General features: G+C 41.2%; 2 protein-coding genes across 3 annotated transcripts; both read left to right on the top strand.

Annotated features, from left to right (window-relative positions):
• The first annotated feature begins 3046 nt into the window (after positions 1-3046).
• Positions 3047-13144, top strand: tspan6 (tetraspanin 6). 2 transcript variants are annotated; one of them, XM_026145600.1, is made up of 9 exons: positions 3047-3138; positions 3246-3352; positions 6977-7165; positions 7247-7321; positions 7642-7734; positions 7970-8125; positions 8243-8326; positions 12343-12427; positions 12519-13144. In XM_026145600.1, the coding sequence occupies exons 2-8, from the start codon at positions 3266-3268 to the stop codon at positions 12409-12411; spliced, it is 753 nt and encodes a 250-aa protein (XP_026001385.1). In that variant the 5' UTR covers positions 3047-3138; positions 3246-3265; the 3' UTR covers positions 12412-12427; positions 12519-13144. The 2 variants fall into 2 exon arrangements, with proteins under 2 accessions (XP_026001385.1, XP_026001375.1); XM_026145590.1 differs by lacking the exon at positions 3047-3138 and having other exon boundaries at positions 3145-3352.
• A 2808-nt stretch (positions 13145-15952) lies between these two features.
• On the top strand, positions 15953-17676 carry mid1ip1l (MID1 interacting protein 1, like). Its single transcript, XM_026145581.1, has 2 exons — positions 15953-16109; positions 16445-17676. The coding sequence occupies exon 2, from the start codon at positions 16517-16519 to the stop codon at positions 16991-16993; it is 477 nt and encodes a 158-aa protein (XP_026001366.1). The 5' UTR covers positions 15953-16109; positions 16445-16516; the 3' UTR covers positions 16994-17676.
• Positions 17677-18962: the final 1286 nt, after the last annotated feature.

The following is an 18962-nucleotide window of genomic DNA, read 5'->3' as shown; positions in this document are numbered from 1 at the left end:
ACGGGCTTCTAGTGTGTGTGTGTGTGTGTGTGTGTGTGTGTGTGTGTGTGTGTGTGTGTGTGTGTGTGTGTGTGTGTGTGTGTGTGTGTGTGTGTGTGTTTCCACCCATCGCTGCATTAAACATGATTAAAAATCTTTTATAAACTCCACCCTTCAACTCATGCAAGAAGTAGGCCTATACGCTAATTCACTTGCAGCAGCAGATTTTTTAGGCTGCCATCTGATATATACAATGGCACTGGAGTTATCAGCTGTTATGGATCTTTATTTCATAATCTCATAATGTTATTTCAGTGACATCACGCCTGATGGGTTTTTGTTTTTTTCGTTTTGTTTTGTTTTAATGAAACGGGCTACTTTCAAAATAAACTTACAAAATGCTCCAAATATGTCCCCCCACAATACACAACACTTACAAAGAGCTCACGGTCTAGTAGTAATTAAATGTAGCACTATTTAATGCGACGCTTTGTTTTTTTAAAAGGATCATCACATGTAATTTGTTTAGAAAATCGCACGAGGAGAGCACGATGCAAGTAGAAATTCAATTTGGAGAACGAAAAAAAGCATCAGTCTTTGTGTTTATCTTCAACTAAGCGCATATTTACAAGGCTGCTCTGACTGCTGTGACGCGTGTGTCACATCCACATCAGCAGAAGGAAGCTAATTATAAGGACTGTAAAGACCGACTGCAGGAGACAGGAAGTAGCGGTGCTACTGTCAAAATAAAAGCACGTGGACACAGCGCAGCCCTGACAAATGTGAAGCAAGCAGTGGTGTTATAGTGTGTAATAGCTTATTAATTAATAATTGAATAGCACTCTGTTCTGCAAGCCAGCAAATCTCTTCCAGTCTGCACCAGCCTGTCTGCACCTTTTTAAGCCCTTAACATTAAATGTGCAGTAAAATACTGGCTGCTGTTTGCAAACTGCAGGACCATGTCTTCAGGGGGCTGGTGATGTCATAGATTGATATACAATTTTCAGATTAATTTTTAAATTATTGATTCAAAATAAATGATTTATTGTTTCATACTGAGCTTCTAGTAAAGTGTATATTTGTTTCAATAATGCCTTAGTTATTCCAGGACGAAAACAATGAGCCATTGTCCTTCTACAACAAGGTCATACTCATGTGAACATACCTAGAAAACCAATCCAGTTTATAGGCCTCAGAAGAAAGCTGTGACTACTGAACTGTAAAATTGTAGCTGATCTCAAACCTTAACTCATAATATACCAAAGACAAAATATTCAACTTCCGGTGGTGTTTGAAATAAGATAAATGTGAGCTTTGTTGAAAAGGTTGAGCACTGCAAGGGTCGGGGAAAATAGTTGAAAAACAAACAAATTAACAAAAAACATGCTTGTCTGTAAACTTGTGGAACAGTCAGAACAGGAGAAAAATCTATATGCTAGTATTATAGTAAAACTGGGATTTCTTATTTATCAGTGAAAAATGTAAAGCAGCACCATCTCTGTAAAATCTGAACACCTGGTCTGGTCAAGTTCTTAGAGGCTGAAAAGCACTCAACAGATTCTTTAAAGACAAAAAAAGACATTTAGAATTAAGTTTATTAAAAAAATGTCCTTATTAAATCTCTGGTCCAGCCTTCAATGAGTGATCCACACTTTGTGTCAAGATTGGCTGTGTGGCAGGCAGGCAAGCAGGAGTGGTGGACTCAAAATGCAGGACTCAGACAGGGAAGTTAAACTTAAGCGCAGCTTTATTGCTGGGAAAAACCTCGTATTAACTAAACTCACCAAAAGACCAACAAAAGTCTGAACACAGGACGGAAACACTGGAAAAGAAATACTAAACTGGCGCAGGTGCTTAAACACAGAAGCAGAACACACAGCTAGCTGAGGGTACGAGGCGACAGAGAACGCAGGAAAACACAGGGCTTATATACACAGGGGAGTAATCGGGGAATGGAAAACAGGAGGGAGACACAGCTGGGAGGGTTTGGGCTAACGAGACACGGGGAGCTAGACACACTGAGATGAGGCACAACCTTTCACAATAAAACGGGAAACAGGAAACAGACACTGAACTGAACTTATACTAAACGAGAGACACAACCTAAGAACTAATCCCTCACAAAGAATAACTGAAACATAGAATAATACTAATAAACAAAGCATGACAAAAGGATCAGAATACAAACCATAATACAAAGGAATATAAGAACTGAAAATGCTGGGTCAAAATGACCCAGGACCGTGACACTTTGCAAATTTGCCTCAGACCCAAACGCTACACAGCAAGTGGATAACTCAGTTGATCAAAATCACACTATAAACCCTGCACAGCCAAAAAGCCACAATCATGAATACCACAGCAAACTGGGACAACTGCAATTCTTGGAAGTCAGAACCATTTCTTATGGGGATGGGATGTAATTAGCCAGGAATTGCTAAATTTATGAGCTTCTGGGCTCATGCTGCAGCCTGTTTTACAAAAAACAAATGGCCTTATGAGATAACAAATGATTAAGAGATTAAACATACAATCATTAGAATAACTTGGTGACAGGTCTGTTGACAGGACTCCTCCACCCCTATGTGTGGGGTCTAAACACAGAAACAAATCCTAAAAAATGGTCTATCCTGGCAAGGAAAATGAAAACTACTGCTGCACAGGCAGAATCACTCACAGGTAAACAGCCATTCACTAACTCCCAGTCCCTCACTAAGTAAAGGAAGCACCCAGCCTCTCCTCCATGCGCAGGAACAGCTGGTAACACTAAAAGCTGTGAACATTTCCCACCGCTTGCACCTCCTTATGGTTCCATCAGCTGGTATTGGTCTAGAAATGCTTGCCATACAGTATCACTCCTGTGCAGGAAGGCTAACATCAGCAGAAAACAAGAAGAAATTAATTATATTGAAAAACTGAAGCAGTAAATGACTTCACATCAAACAGTCCGAGTGGGACCCTGTGGCGGCCCAATTCTGCCCCCGGACCGCATGTTGGACACCGTTTCCCTTAAAAAAAAAAAAAAAAAAAAAACCCGTCGCAGCTGGGCTTTTATTTTGATAGCTGTTTGCGCGTGTGGTGTTTTACCGCTGTCGCTGTTGCGGACTTGACGCTAGTCTGTCCAGCTGAGCTGTTTATCCTCCAGGAAAGTGAGTCTGGGTAAGTGACGACACTTCCCCCTCTCTCCTCAGATCCAGAACTTTTTTCCCTTCTTCTCTCTTCGTTTCTGGACGCTGGGAAGTGAAGTTTTTTCCTCTTTTTTTCAGTTAAAAAACTAAACTCCAACATGTCGCCACCGTCTCGCCGGCTTCAGACGAAGCCAGTGATTACCTGCCTGAAGACTTTCCTCATATCCTACAGCCTGATTTTCTGGGTGAGTCGCCGGACTTGCAAAAGGGAAGGGGAGTAGGGGGCTACAGGCTAACGAAGGAGCAACAATGGGCTCCGAGCAGCGGCTTTGCCAACGAGGCTCACGACACGGTTTCTTGAAATCACTGCACAAGTTAAATTTTCTGAAAAAAATGTCCACGAGTCAGAGTAGAGATAGTTTTATGTCGACGGTAATAACCACTTGTGGAAAAAAATCCACCCAGTGTTCGCCTTTATTACCCCTGGAAGTTGCCGTTAGCCGTTAAAGTACACTAATAAAGTCACTAATGCACTTCTCAAACCTCAGTGTCACATTTTATTTTGTTTGTTTGTTTGTTTTTGTTTTTTTAACGGATATTTAATAAAGTAAATACATTACATCTTATGTCTGACTGAAACTTAATTAAACTTAATGTTTAATTAACTACGAGGAAATTAATATTGTGACCCGATCCCAGGTGACTTGTGGAAGGCTTTTAATTTGACTGCATTCCTCCCGTTTCTCCGTTAAACTGTTAAAATTGTTGACCTTGTGCCACATTACTGCTAAACATTCGGGATGCATTCATATATCTGCTTTGAGACCCATTTTTTCTTGTGAGATAACATATCGTGACTTGTGTAAACTAGAGCCAGACAAAGTGTGGGACAAGGCACCTGGTCGCCTGTATAATCGGCTATAGTGGTTATTTTGCTCATTTACCAGTCCATCAGTAGAACTAGCAAACATTTTGGGCAGTAGTCGATGCCATTAGATGTATGTTGTTGGTTTACTTTGTTTTTGTTGCCACACTCTCATCACAGTGTCCTTTGGCCTTTAGCCAGTGTAAAATTGGTGTTACACAGCAGATTGACCGTCATCACTCTGTGATCAGTTACCTTTGTTACACCCCTTGGCAGATAAATCAGTACACTGCTATTAATGTCTGATAAAAGAGTCTTGCAGTAACTCTGGGGAATAAAAACTCTCAGTTTGTGTTGCTGTTAACCTGTGCTGCCATATAGTGATCATCTCATCCTAGCATTTCATCTCATCTAGTTCTCAGTTTTTTGTTCCCCTTTTCTTTTTAATGCACAGCTGTTGTTCAAAACCTCTGCATACTTCTCAGATTAGAGGATTTGATGTACGGCTTCAACTAGTAATTTTTCTTCCACACAGTTTGCTGAAACTGTTATTTTTTTATGAGTAGATGATTAATGGTTTTGTCTGAAAATGTCAGAGATAATTTGATGATTGCAGCTCAGTTTCATATCATGATAAGATGACATTTCATTGAAGCTGGGTTTTTATATACACGTGCAACAAGAATACTACATGAGATGATTTATGGAATAAAACCCAGATTGGAGTGCAGAATAACTCTTCAGATTTCTTGTTTACTCTAAACAAAACTGTTTAAAGCTCCACAGTTAATCATTTAATTTTGTACATAGATTATTTCATTTGATCTAGTGCTAATTTGCAGCTGTGGTTGGATGGTTTTCCTTAGGGAAGTACAAATGTTTAGAAGAAAAATTCATTAATAAAAATGAAAAACTGCATTTATTTTTGGCTAGTTTATTTTGGGCCCCCCCTTTTTTTTTCTTTTTTCTTTTTTTTGGTGGGGCTAGTGAAAAAGTGCATTGGGCAACTTGTTGCCACTTCCTCTTTTTGTACCAGTGACTGTGTTTCCACCAGCCACTTCCCTTTTGAAGCAAACTTTTAAAGATGGTGATGTTTTTAGCTTCTCCAATCCAAGCCGGTTTGTTTTACACCGTGACAGCGAAGCTGAATTAGTAAGTGTTTAATTAAAGATGTGCGTGTGCAAACTGCAAGCTTAGACTCTCAGATATTTGGTTAAACTTTGCTGTAGGCTCACAGCAGTCAGCGTGTCTCCAGCAACAATAACAGCAGGGATGAGCCTACAGGGGCTCAAAGCTTACTTGTTTGTTTTGTTTGTTTGTTTGTTTTTAACTAGTGGTATATAAATTAACTGACTTTTGTGGGCCAATTTAAAAAAATAAATAAATAAAAGGGCACAAAAGTCTGATATAGTGGCCTACAGAGGATCAACTATTCTGTTTACAATGCCTCATTTTAATATAATGACCCAACTTTCAGTTAACACACTGTCTGAAGAGTTAATCAGCCAAAACAGATCAAATTGATCTTCAGTGTCTTTCCTGCATTAGAAACATGTTGGCAACTCCAAATGACAATGTAATCTGATCATAATTAAAAACATTTAAATAGGGGTTTCATAAACTTATGCATAAAATATTTTTTTTACTAATCAGATTGCCAGAAGTTACAGCAAAATGCACTGTTTATCAGCAGGGGGGGGTGATGACGTTGATCAAAAGTGGTTTTACTTTGATTTCCTGACTCAGGTTAAAACGTGTTTATCAGGAACAAGTAAATGCAACTACTTAATGTTGTTGCTTTAACTATACACAGGCTTATTTTGAAGTAGGAAAAACCCTGATCTAATTTGCACATTTTTAAAAAGCAGAGCAATTATCACCTGTTATCATCTTCAGGTAATATATCAGTGAAACCCTGCTTCCCTTTGTTATTTACAGGAGTAAAAAAACTGAATATATCTTCAAATTAGAGCTTGTGGTTTAAATTTCTGCAGTTGGGAAATAACATGTTTTATTATTTTCACAGTTTAATAACCAAAAATAAACGCAACAGTAATTTCTTGTTGCCGGACCCATTTACGCTTAAATCATGTTTCTTCACAAAACGAAACAAACAAACACAAGCTTGTCTGTGGAGGAAAACAGATGCTTACAGTTGTTCTCAGTGTTAGTCTTTGCTCTGAGCAAACAGCCCTGTGAGGCTCCTGCTTCTGCTAACACAGAGTTCAGGGCTGTGCTTTTATCTGACAATTTATTGCTGCTGCCTGGCTGAGCCGATGCCTCCCCTCAGGCTAATGACTTGTGTGGGGGAGCGTTAAAGGAAAAGCTGCTGAGATTGAGATTAAATCACAGACTGAGGCTCGAATCCCAGGCGTGTTCTTACTAAAACACGCGAGGCGGGTAGATGAATAATCCACAGCATATTAAGCGTGTATTGTGAACGGAAAGGCTGTATCCTGTTTGCCTCAGATACAATCTACCCCCTGCCTCATCTACATTTGCTCCCCTGAGATCAGTGCAGATTTAATAAAGGAAGTCGCTAAGGGAAATTGTGTTTTCTCTGGATGCAGACCGACACGGTTCTCAAGTAAAAGTGAGATTCAAGGTAGATCACCAGTCTGTCAGAGTACATACACATGCAGAATAATAGATTTAAAATGTTTTTAAGTGTCTATAATTACCAAAAAATGGTTTTATTATCATATGTGACAAAAAAGAGATCTTTATATTTTGGAAGCTGAAGTCAGTAGATATTTCCCCCCCTGGTGATCCACAGATAAATTAATTAGCTTTCTCTTTCTTTAATTAAGCTGCTCATTGTTTATGATTTTCCCTAGAGCTACATAATAAATTGAAATGAAATGATTGTGTTCCTGAATGCTAACCACACTCTTAAGTAACTGGTTGGGCTTGACCCGTATCAGTCACAGGTCCTAAAAGCCTTCCTTGCGTTTCTCTGTTGATCTTTGATTCTTGAGCTGACTCGCTCTTCTGTTGTCTCCAGGTCACAGGCGTGATCCTGCTGGCCGTTGGCGTGTGGGGGAAGGTAAGCTTGGAGACCTATTTCTCCCTGGCTGCTGAGGAGAGCACCAACGCGCCATATGTCCTCATCGGGACCGGAGCCATCATCGTTATCTTCGGACTGTTCGGCTGCTTCGCCACATGCCGTGGCAGCCCGTGGATGCTCAAACTGGTCGGTGAAAGAGCAGTAGGAAACATTCCCAGTCTCAGAAATAACCTTGCATGACTGTTTTTTGTCTTTTGTGTTTCTCAGTATGCCATGTTTTTGACCTTGGTCTTCCTGGCTGAGCTCGTGGCTGGAGTTTCAGGCTTCATCTTCAGGCATGAGGTGAGGAAATGGAAATATTTTTTGACATGAGGTGGGTTAAACTTACAGTTGGTACGCTTGAATCAAAATGAAACTGTAACATGACACTGAGGGAATGTTTGTCATTTATTTTCATGGGTGAAAGTTTCTTGAAACAGGTTAAAACAAGTTCAACATCACAAACGGTGAAGTCGTGCAATCACATGAGCGTGTGCAGCGTGTGCAGCGAAAAGATGAATACCACTATTGTGATACCCGTTATCTCTGTCAGGTTTCAGCTAGCACAACTCAAAGTCAACCCCTCTGTTATGTATGTGACGCCTTTATTTTGAACTCATCAGATCAAAGCCACACTGGACAACGGCTATAAAAACGCAGTGATAAAGTACAACGGCACGGAGAGCAAGAATCCAGTGGACACCATCCAGAGGAATGTAAGTGGGAGATTTTCCATCACCCTAGTGGCGTTGCATTTATCTGACTTTATGTTTCTCTGTACACACCAGAGGGCTCTTGTTTATATGAACATTTTAAAGGTCAACTCAACACTGAACGCACAGGAGCACTCTCCTTGAACCATGTTGCTTTCATCACTGTCTTCTCAAAGGGAGAATCCACAACATAGCTTTGTTTTCTTTCTTTTTTTTTGTTGTGACTCTTTGCTTTTAGTTGCACTGCTGCGGGGTGTATAATTACACAGACTGGAACAATACAAAGTACTTTCAAGAGAAAGGCATCCCGGTCAGCTGCTGTAAAGACAGCGATAACTGCTCACCAGAAACACTGAAGGATCTTGCCAAGGCTGAGAATGTGGTGTACACAACGGTGAGTTTGGAACAAGCAGTTCATCTCAAAGATGGTCAGCTGTATTTGTAAAAGGTTTTGGTTCAATATAACTTTGTTTAATTCTGAGGGTTTTTTTTGTTTTTTCCTGTTGTGAAGGGCTGCTTTGTGCTGGTAAGCACCACAATGGAGAACAACCTGGGAATAATTGCTGGGATTTCTTTTGGAATTGCCTTCTTTCAGGTATGTCTAATATTCTGTTATATGGAAACCGTTTGTGGCTACAAACCAAAGAAAAGCTGAACAATTGAAGCCGGATGTAGGAACCAATTAGTATTGTTTTTCTTGAAGTAATAACCAACCTATGTTAATTCAGTTAAATGTGATTTATGTAGTGCCAATTCACAGCGGTCACCCCAAGCCACTTTATATTATAACGTGAAGACCCTAAAATGTTAGAGAGAGAGCCCAACAACCAAATTATCCTATGAGCAAGGACTTGGTGACTGTGGGAAGAAAGAACGCCCAGCAAAACCACCCTCGGGGAGAGGCAACCACAGAGAGGCGAGGACAGAACACAAACTGTGGGAGAGTAGACAAAAGTTTGTGACGTGCAGTATTGGCATGTAAACACGTCAGGATTGAAAAGAGGAGTGGAGAAAAATCCTCACTGTATTAATGTGACTATGGGAATGTTTCAGGCTCACCTGATCCTGCTTTAACAAAAAGGAATGTTTTAAGCCTAAGGAATCGCAGCAGTCTGCCTCAAAGTAATAAGTATAAGAAAAGGTTTTTCATCGTCACTTTGAGACAGGATGTTTCTACTCTCTGTTCTATTAATGAAAAAGCTCAGTTTTCACCACGTTAGGATGAAAATAAAAGGACGGGCAGATCAGCTGGAGGGTTTGTCTTGATTTTTTTTTTTTTTTTTTTTGCTGTGACCCACCTCTACTAACCAACAAACAGGAACACAGCAGGAAATGATTTCCAACAGTGAGAGAAAATCTAGTTGAAATGTGGCAACATAAGCTTGTTTGTGTGATGTGTTCTCCAGCTGTTCTCAAGACTGCACCAAGGGGGACGTAGCATGGAGACCTAGAGCAGAGCCACAGCGGCTGTGCATCTTGGCTCTGATTCAGCAGTTATTCCCCTCATACAGTCTACATTCTGATATCAGACTCAAGTTTATTGAGCCACGTTGCCCAGTGTGCATTGCTAAAATCACTTGTACAGTGGGGCAAAAAAGTATTTAGTCAGCCACCGATTGTGCAAGTTCCCCCACTTAAAATGATGACAGAGGTCAGTAATTTGCACCAGAGGTACACTTCAACTGTGAGAGACAGAATGTGAAAAAAAAATCCATGAATCCACATGGTAGGATTTGTAAAGAATTTATTCGTAAATCAGGGTGGAAAATAAGTATTTGGTCAATAACAAAAATACAACTCAATACTTTGTAACATAACCTTTGTTGGCAATAACAGAGGTCAAACGTTTACTATAGGTCTTTACCAGGTTTGCACACACAGTAGCTGGTATTTTGGCCCATTCCTCCATGCAGATCTTCTCGAGAGCAGTGATGTTTTGGGGCTGTCGCCGAGCAACACGGACTTTCAACTCCCGCCACAGATTTTCTATGGGGTTGAGGTCTGGAGACTGGCTAGGCCACTCCAGGACTTTCAAATGCTTCTTACGGAGCCACTCCTTTGTTGCCCGGGCGCTGTGTTTTGGATCATTGTCATGTTGGAAGACCCAGCCTCGTTTCATCTTCAAAGTTCTCACTGATGGAAGGAGGTTTTGGCTCAAAATCTCACGATACATGGCCCCATTCATTCTGTCCTTAACACGGATCAGTCGTCCTGTCCCCTTGGCAGAAAAACAGCCCCATAGCATGATGTTTCCACCCCCATGCTTCACAGTAGGTATGGTGTTCTTGGGATGCAACTCAGTATTCTTCTTCCTCCAAACACGACGAGTTGAGTTTATACCAAAAAGTTCTACTCTGGTTTCATCTGACCACATGACATTCTCCCAATCCTCTGCTGTATCATCCATGTGCTCTCTGGCAAACTTCAGACGGGCCTGGACATGCACTGGCTTCAGCAGCGGAACACGTCTGGCACTGCGGGATTTGATTCCCTGCCGTTGTAGTGTGTTACTGATGGTGACCTTTGTTACTGTGGTCCCAGCTCTCTGCAGGTCATTCACCAGGTCCCCCCGTGTGGTTCTGGGATCTTTGCTCACCGTTCTCATGATCATTTTGACCCCACGGGATGAGATCTTGCGTGGAGCCCCAGATCGAGGGAGATTATCAGTGGTCTCGTATGTCTTCCATTTTCTGATGATTGCTCCCACAGTTGATTTTTTCACACCAAGCTGCTTGCCTATTGTAGATTCACTCTTCCCAGTCTGGTGCAGGTCTACAATGCTTTTCCTGGTGTCCTTCGAAAGCTCTTTGGTCTTGGCCATGGCGGAGTTTGGAGTCTGACTGTTTGAGGCTGTGGACAGGTGTCTTTTATACAGATGATGAGTTCAAACAGGTGCCATTCATACAGGTAACGAGTGGGGGACAGAAAAGCTTCTTACAGAAGACGTTACAGGTCTGTGAGAGCCAGAGATTTTCCTTGTTTGAGGTGACCAAATACTTATTTTCCACCCTGATTTACGAACAAATTCTTTACAAATCCTACCATGTGGATTCATGGATTTTTTTTTTTTTTCACATTCTGTCTCTCACAGTTGAAGTGTACCTCTGGTGCAAATTACTGACCTCTGTCATCATTTTAAGTGGGGGAACTTGCACAATCGGTGGCTGACTAAATACTTTTTTGCCCCACTGTAGGTCATTTTTGCACAAAGCAGCAACATGCCGCTCCAAAGGTGGCCACTTGAGACAAGCCCCGAAATCAAGCCAGTCACCATAGTCTCCCGTGAATCGATATTTAAAGCATTTATAAAGCCATAAAATTTGGGAATTACCCCAAATTCTTTTCATACCTCCACTTAATAATCATCTTTCACAGATGCTATATTATCGACTGGTTCTTTGTCATGCTGAAGTTTTTGTATACTTCTTTTCCACCATTGTAGCACAGGTGTGGAGAAGGATCTTCCTAGTTCTTTCAGAGTGACTCACAGTGTAGTTAATGTTTACAGTTACTTGTAGCCTGTCTGAGCATTAGTGTGGCTGCTCCATGCAAAGCTCTGACTTAGAGTAAGTGAAGGTTATAAGTGGAAAACTGTGCAACTTGTGGTTCTGCGGTATAGCCACAGTTTTCCAGTCATACGAGAAGTCAAGTCACTTTTATTTAAGTAGACTTGACCCAAGTGCTTTCCAGTTAAGACAAATGTAAAATCTTTCCAAGTCTCCAGAAACCAACACAAAACCTGAGTAAACAAACAACATTGCTACAGTAATGATGAAAGTCATTTAAATACCCAGTTTAAACAGCCCCTAAATCAAATGGGTCACTATAATCACCCATGTTTTAAATTTATTTCAAACATGAGCCATAAGGAAAGAATAGTTAGAAAACATGTTTAAATTACCGTAACATTGTCTGATTATTCATCTAGTAATTTTTTTTTTTGTCACTGACCTTGGTTGTCGGGGCAGGAGTCTAAGCATAGACACCCAGACATCTTCTCCAGCTCCTCACAGAAGTGTTCTCAAACCAGCTGAGAGACAGTATCTGTCAAACATGTCCTGGGTCTGCCCCCTGGCCTCCTCCCAATTGAAAGTGCTTGAAACACCTCACATAGGAGGCGTCCCAGGAGGCATTTCTAATTCCTGTCTCTTATATCCACGATGCCCACAGCTCGTGGACATTAGTGAGAGCAGGAACGCAGATCGACGGGTAACTGAACAGCTTTGCTTTTACATTCAGCTCTCTTCTCCTCAGCAGATCAGTACAGCTGCCACGTTATCCAGCATCCATCCACACAAAAATATCAAAACCCAGGAATTAACAAAGTATAAGAAAGAGAATCATTTAAACGTTGACTTAAAAAAAAAAAACTAAAAATGGGACAAAAGAACAGAATAATTTAATGCAGATGTCATGCGTCTTGCTAATGAATACAAGATGTAAGTAAATCTGTGAAAACACAAAAAAGGAAGTAATTGTTGCTTGTTTTGTTTTTGTTTTTTTTGTTATGTTTTGTTTTTTAAGTAATTTAAGGTTTCAGGAAGCCATAGAAAAAAAATTTTCAGATGTCAGTTTGGGCCACAGATTGAAATTTGTGTACTGTGGTTTCAGCTCATTGGGATGTTCCTGGCCTGCTGCTTGTCTCGATACATCACCAACAACCAGTATGAGATGGTCTAACAGTCACCTGCCACAGGTATGTCTTTTATGAGGGAGTTATCATAACAGCAAGTCCTACAGATTGTTCTGAGGAGGATTTGTAACGGTCTTTCTGCTTCTATTTGCAGGTCACTGATGAGCCGGTCCTGGTGTGAACTGAGTTGGGATTTTAATATTTTGTCTTTGTGTTTCTTATCATGTAATTTTAGAGATGGAAGACACTCACCGCTTTTTCTTTTATTCAATCTCACCAATGCACAAGGGAATCATGTCTGCGGAGCATCAAAAAGGGAGAATACTCGGAACTTGGTGTGACCAAAGATAAAACATTTCACAGGTCATTTGTTATTCTGGGAGTAAATTAGGGAAATTACATTTAGTGTTTATGTTGTGTATTAGTGTCACTTTTTTATTTGAGTTAATTTGACAGCAACATTTTCATTTCTTGTTTCACAGTTGCCTTGTTATAATTTTTTCGCTAGTAGTCTGTAGCTGAGCAGATGAAATGTAGACAATAATAAGCTGTTAATGTTAAACGTCTGTATCTTTATGTGTGAAGCCTTTATAAGCCCTAGAAATGGACAGGTCACCTTCCTGAAATCAAGTACAAATGATTTATAGGAGCTGTGTGGGAAAGCCAGCCCTACCAATTATGTGTGCCAACTACACCTGACTTCTTACCACAGTTTTCAGTGTTAGTGTTATTCTTGTGTGGATGCATGTGAAATACTTGAAAATAAAAGATGAAATCCAGTGTCTCTGACAGTGTGCGTTCTTAGCAACTGTCTGTACAGCTGTTTGCTCACAAAAAAAGAAAGAAACACAAATATTCTGGCAGCAGGTGATTTTTGGCAGACAAACATGCCCTGGATATTTGGGGCCTTTAGAAGAATGCTAATAAACTTCAAGATATGAAAGCATCTCTGTTTTTCAGTGGAAGACAACTTTATGGATTTAAATAGCATGTTTGATGTGCGATTAAAGTAACTGCACATAAAAATACAAAATACTAAAAATGCCTGAATGATCAAATAAGAATTTACCATCCACTTTGTCAAGATTCCCTTTTTTTTTTTTTTTTTCCCATAATGCACTCTAATTGCATCTGTAACGTAAAGACCTGTCACACAGTTACACTATTAAACTACACACTAAAAAAACAGTGCGGCCTTGAACTTTCATCCATGGCTGTGGCTGACAGCCAGGAAAACCAGACTCCCCTTCATTACCTAACTTCTATAATTTGCAGCGGTGAAGTTAAAGGGTGAACACCACATTGTTCTTCACTTCTACCACTCAGCATAGTAAAAGATGTAAACGGCTGTAACAAGGCTACACGCTGTCAGCTCGATCACCTCGTTGTTGAATCTCGTGCTTCACTGCAGCTGTTGTATTTTCTCTGGCTAGTCGTTTCTCCTGATGTGTATGAAGGTGGTAGGTCTTTGCACAATGGTTTGATATTTCATTCAAATAAACCTTTTTTCGTTCTAAAAAGCCTTGGGGGAAAAAATTATTATTGTGGCCAAAGAATAAAAGCACAACCTACGTCTCTTTAATTTCAGGTTTAACTGTTTGCACAGCAAACGAAACAGTCACTGGGTGTAGCTGACATGATGTGCATGTGCAGGAGGTATAACCACCAGTTATACCTCTGTGCTTTGGTAATATGCCGTTGTTGACAAAATAAATATCAACACAGTCTATGCTGATTGAACTCTAAACTTCTACAAAGGCCTGAGAGATGTTGCTCATTTGCAGTTTGTTAAATAAAGTTTCCTTAGACTTGGTGCGTAGTGCTGTTAATCCTACAGCGTCACTGAGTTAGATGAGCAGTAGTGGAATGTAACTTAGTACATTTAAACTGTGTTTCTGAACTCTGATACTTGACACTGCTTGTTTTATGTTTTCTGGTGCTCGCTTGCTACAACTTGCTTAATTGCATCATTTAATACTTGCATGAACTCATGTTAACTTACAGGATATGAGCACATAAATATTTTATGGGAGAAAAGAATGTGTTTGGGTATTTGGGCCCCATTCCTTCAACAAGGAGAGTGAATTTGAAGACAGTAAGTGTTTCATGAAGTTCCAGAGAATAGTTATCAATGATAGGCACACTCGGACACACGGAACCATACAATCACACATTAAATGCTTCTAAGAAAATTTAGTTGATGTTCATTAAAATAAAAATGAGCATATGTAGAAAACTGTGACATTTTAGTGCCCTTATAGCGCTTTATTGCCCTGAGGTAACCAGTTTCTGGTGGGGTCAAATTTGATTTGCATGATGTTTGACGCAAGGACACAGACCATTTCTGTAGCTTTGCCTCTGTACACCAACACATTAGACTGTAAATAAATAATTGAATTCATGCTGATGAATACAAGCAGCCTTCTATAAATATGTATAAGCTTTGGCTATTGCTCACAGCTTAGACACAGGCAACTTGTGCCATGCTTTTCAAAGCACTGACTGCTGGTTTTACTCAGGAAAATTGCAGGTGAAACTAATCCAATAATGCAGGGATGTCAAACTCATTTTACATGACGCACCAAATGCAGCTCCACTTTGATCCTTAGTGTGGCAAATGAATGAAACTCTGCCCTTTGTCAGTGTAAAGAAGTTTCAACTTCACATTTAATCCCTTAGATATCTTAATATAAGAAAAATTTGTGCAATTTCAACAGTTTTTCTACAAGATAAAGAAATGCTGCTGTAGTAAATAAAAAAAGCCCGCCAGCATGACTCTTTGGGCTTAAATTGGAAGAAATAAGTGTGTAAATTCACAGTAAATTATCCTGTAATTATAAAACAGAAAATTGTTATTTTACAGAAAATGTCCTTTTTTGTTTGGATCTTTTTTTCTTCTTTTACTGTGGACCTAAACAAAACAGAAATGTCTACTTTTCTGTGATTTTATTGTTTATTTATTAATTAAATTAACTGCTGCACTAAGATTGGCATCGAGGGAGATCTTTATCAGTGGGGAAAGCTGTAAAACTCGTGAAAATACAGCTAAAAGCCTGAAATTTATGCCAGACTTTTAGGGACACCCGTGACACAGTGGATGCTCCACCTGGTGACACGTGCTGCTCCTGGGGTCATGTGTCGTTTGGATGAGTGTATTGCATCAGCGAGGACGCTTCAGTTGAACCGACACAACTTAACCGCCAGGCGGCAGTGCTGTGCAAGATATATACAAACCAATAAAGGACGGAGAGTGAGCGTGTGTGGGGGGATGGGGGGGATCACACTATGCTTAGTTGAATCTTAAACCATCTATGAGTTCAACTCTTGACAAACCCGACGTGCAAAGAGCTGCACGGAGACTTACACCAGTGTTGCCTTCAGGGGACAAACGGCCCGGAAAAGATGAGCAGTAAACAGGGTGCAGCTAATCGCAGGCGAGCCCAGAACAAACACGTTTGAGTGGCTGCTGCCAGATCTCATTTCATTGGTCAATTTTGGATCAGACGCTGCAGAAGCCCCGCCTGCAGTTGTCATGCAGCCCAACTGGCTCTGCAGTAAAACCCAAAGAGGCCGGACTTTCAGTCCTTCCTACCGCCCAACCCGGCTGCTGGGTATAAAAACAGCGCTTATCTGTCAGTCAGCTGAAGAAATTTTTATTTTTCTTCCCAGCGGGTGCTGTACGCTGCCTGAGAAAACTTGAGTTAACCAACCAGGACACCAGGCAAGCTTTCCCTCAGGTTTCCAGGTCAGTCTTTTACTCAGTGCCTCTCTAACTGAAGGGATGTTTGAATTTCAGCAGCAGGAAATCGAGGTCATAGTGATGCGCTTCGGGCATGATGGTATAGATTGGAAGCATACGGAAGTCTTATTCATCTGTTTTCTATTAGAGATGTCAGCTCGCGGTGTCGGTCCCCTGCAGCCAGGCTTTAGTCCGGCGTGCTGCAGGTGTTTTATTGTCCGTGCTGATTATGTAAAGCTGTCTCAGAGGGATTTGCCCTTGCTGTGCTGCATTTCTGCAGAGTCTGCTCAATCTCCCTGCACCTTTCCTGCATCCTAATCATCCCTCCCTTCATCTTGCAGATCACCAGCCAAACAGCTCTGCCTTTAAAGATCCACCCGTCTGCGCTACACTGTAACCTTACAGCCTTCAAAATGATGCAGATCAGCAGCGACTCCGTCGGCAACAAGCACTCCCTCATTAACGTCATGCACCGCTTCATAGCGGCCACCAACAACATGGACGAGACCATCATGGTGCCGAGCCTGCTGCGAGACATGCCGCTGGACGAGCAGCAGGCTAACAACAACAACGAACCGCCGTGCAGCAACAAGCAGAGGGACATGTACGAGCATTACCTGCTGCTCAAGTCCATAAAGAACGACATGGAGTGGGGCCTGCTGAAGAGGGAGGTGAGCAGCGGTGCCAGCTTCCTAGAGATGGCGGTGAAGCAGGAAGAGCAGCAGGCGGTGAAGGGAGACATACACGTGGATGACAACGCTGACCTGCAGCATCAGTTTCATTATCACCTCAGAGGACTGTTTGGCGTGCTGTCCAAGCTGACCATGCAGGCAGACCACCTCACCAACAGGTACAAGAGGGAAATTGGAGGAGGAAACTTCATGAGATAGAAGTAACTGCATCTGTTTTCCTCGCCCTTTTCTCCTCAAACTGACTTGAAATAGTGAGGTGTTTTGTGATGGGTCAGATCTCTTCCAAAACTCTCAGATGGACAGTAAACTGACCAGGGCAACCACTCCTGGCTTCTCCTGCTACTGAATAACACTCAAACTTCAATCCTGCTCCTCCGCCCCCTCCCATCAAATGAATAAAATAAATAAACCAGTGATCCCTGCGCATGTCGTCAGCCTGCCTCTTCTGGAGAGGCTGGCATGTTCGTGCTCGGTGGAGGTTTACTGAATCAAGTCCTGATGAAGCACAGCTCTGATTTTAGGCAGAACGTTTTCCCTCACGTGATCTGCATTTCAAATTTACATGAATTTCAAGTTGAAGTGAATAAAGTTTCTGCCCATAGGAGATATTGAATGCTGGCTATTCTGTCCCTCCTTGTAAAAATGGTCATTTTATTAAAGCTGAGCTGAAGGGTTCCTGCCTGCAGAGGTTTTAAAGCGTTCCACTCAATGCTACAACAAGGTGTGCCTTGACTTTTTGTACCATACCATGTTCAATTCCTTCCCACATTGTCACTGTAAGTTGTTCATTATATAGCTTAAATGTTTGTCTATGGAAACTTAATTTGAAAATCCAATTTTATATTGATGCAATAAAATGGAAATAAACATGAAGCTAATAATGTTTGTCTTGTCTGTCATTAGTAACAGGAAGGATGTTCAGACTCTCTCAAGTAGCCTGCCTATAAATAGATGTTTACCTCAATCTCTGCTCAGATGTAAACTAGTCTCTGATGTGACATTCCTGGCGAAAGATGATACTTTAGCTAAACTTCTGAGGGGAAACCCTTAAAACGTATAGATGTTGGTCCGGCCTGTGCAATGTTAATATTTTAACATGAGTATGCGGATGTTGCAAGATAATTCTAGAAGGGTTTTAGCTGGGCGTGGCAATTTTGGCACTAAATGAGTAAGCAGTGCTGGGATCTCAACACCATTTAATCTTGTATCTGATGCAACTTGCCTGGAGTCTGTTTTAAGCACTTCAGTATATCATCTAAAGTACATGGGCACAAGTTTATATTTTTTTTAAAAGTGTAATTGGACTCTTACCTCAATGCATATTCAGGCCAAGTTGCTTAAATCTTAAACTAGGCAATTAAATCCTTAAAGTTGACTTGGCTGAAATCAAAATGCCAACAATCGGTTTCAGAATGTTAAACCCTAAACTTTCCCATCAGAACTGAATAATCCTGAAACAAAGTTCAAATCTCACACTGTACAAATGGTAGCTGCAAGAGGACAAGTGGCAGTAAAGCAAACTGAGCCATCACGGTTGATAAGACTTTATTTGGGTGAGACAAATTTGATAAATAATAAAACAGCAAATGGTGACAGAGAACATGGTCTGAACCTCAAGTAGTTTTGGAAGATTTGCTTCATCACATTTAGTTGATCTAAATGTTAAGTTGCTCCAACCAGAAGCCCATCCATCCATCAATCCATCCATCGCTGAGTAAAGCCCTCCCCTTAGCAACAGCTCCACCAAGAGCAGCCAATCCAGTTGCAGAGACTCCCTCCCCCTCCCTCTTTTCTCTCTCAAAGGCACAGCAGTGATTAAGAGATTGTAATGTGGTGAGGGCCATCCAGGAAGCAATGGGTCCAACACACTGGCGCTCCTCTGGCGAGCAGCAGCGAGGACGCTGGGGTCAGGGAGTTTGCATGGAAAGTGCTGTGGCGAGAGGCTGCAGTTCTCCTCTGTCTCCTCTCACAATGGGCCTCACAGATGGCTGCGAATCAAAATGGCTGTGCTGGTCAGTGTGCCTCAGCCCACTCAGATAAACTGGGTTAACCCAACTGGTGACAGCTGGCCACATGGGGAATTAAAAAAAAAGAAATGCAACCTTTACACTGATCTAATTTATAACTAAGAAATAAATCCATGGGCATGTTTGCCTGTCTGTTCATT

Source organism: Astatotilapia calliptera, chromosome 2 (genome assembly GCF_900246225.1).
Source record: "Astatotilapia calliptera chromosome 2, fAstCal1.2, whole genome shotgun sequence".
Classification (NCBI taxonomy): Eukaryota; Metazoa; Chordata; class Actinopteri; order Cichliformes; family Cichlidae; genus Astatotilapia; species Astatotilapia calliptera.
Note: the sequence above shows the minus strand (reverse complement) of the source record. Positions and strands in the feature narration are given on the sequence as shown.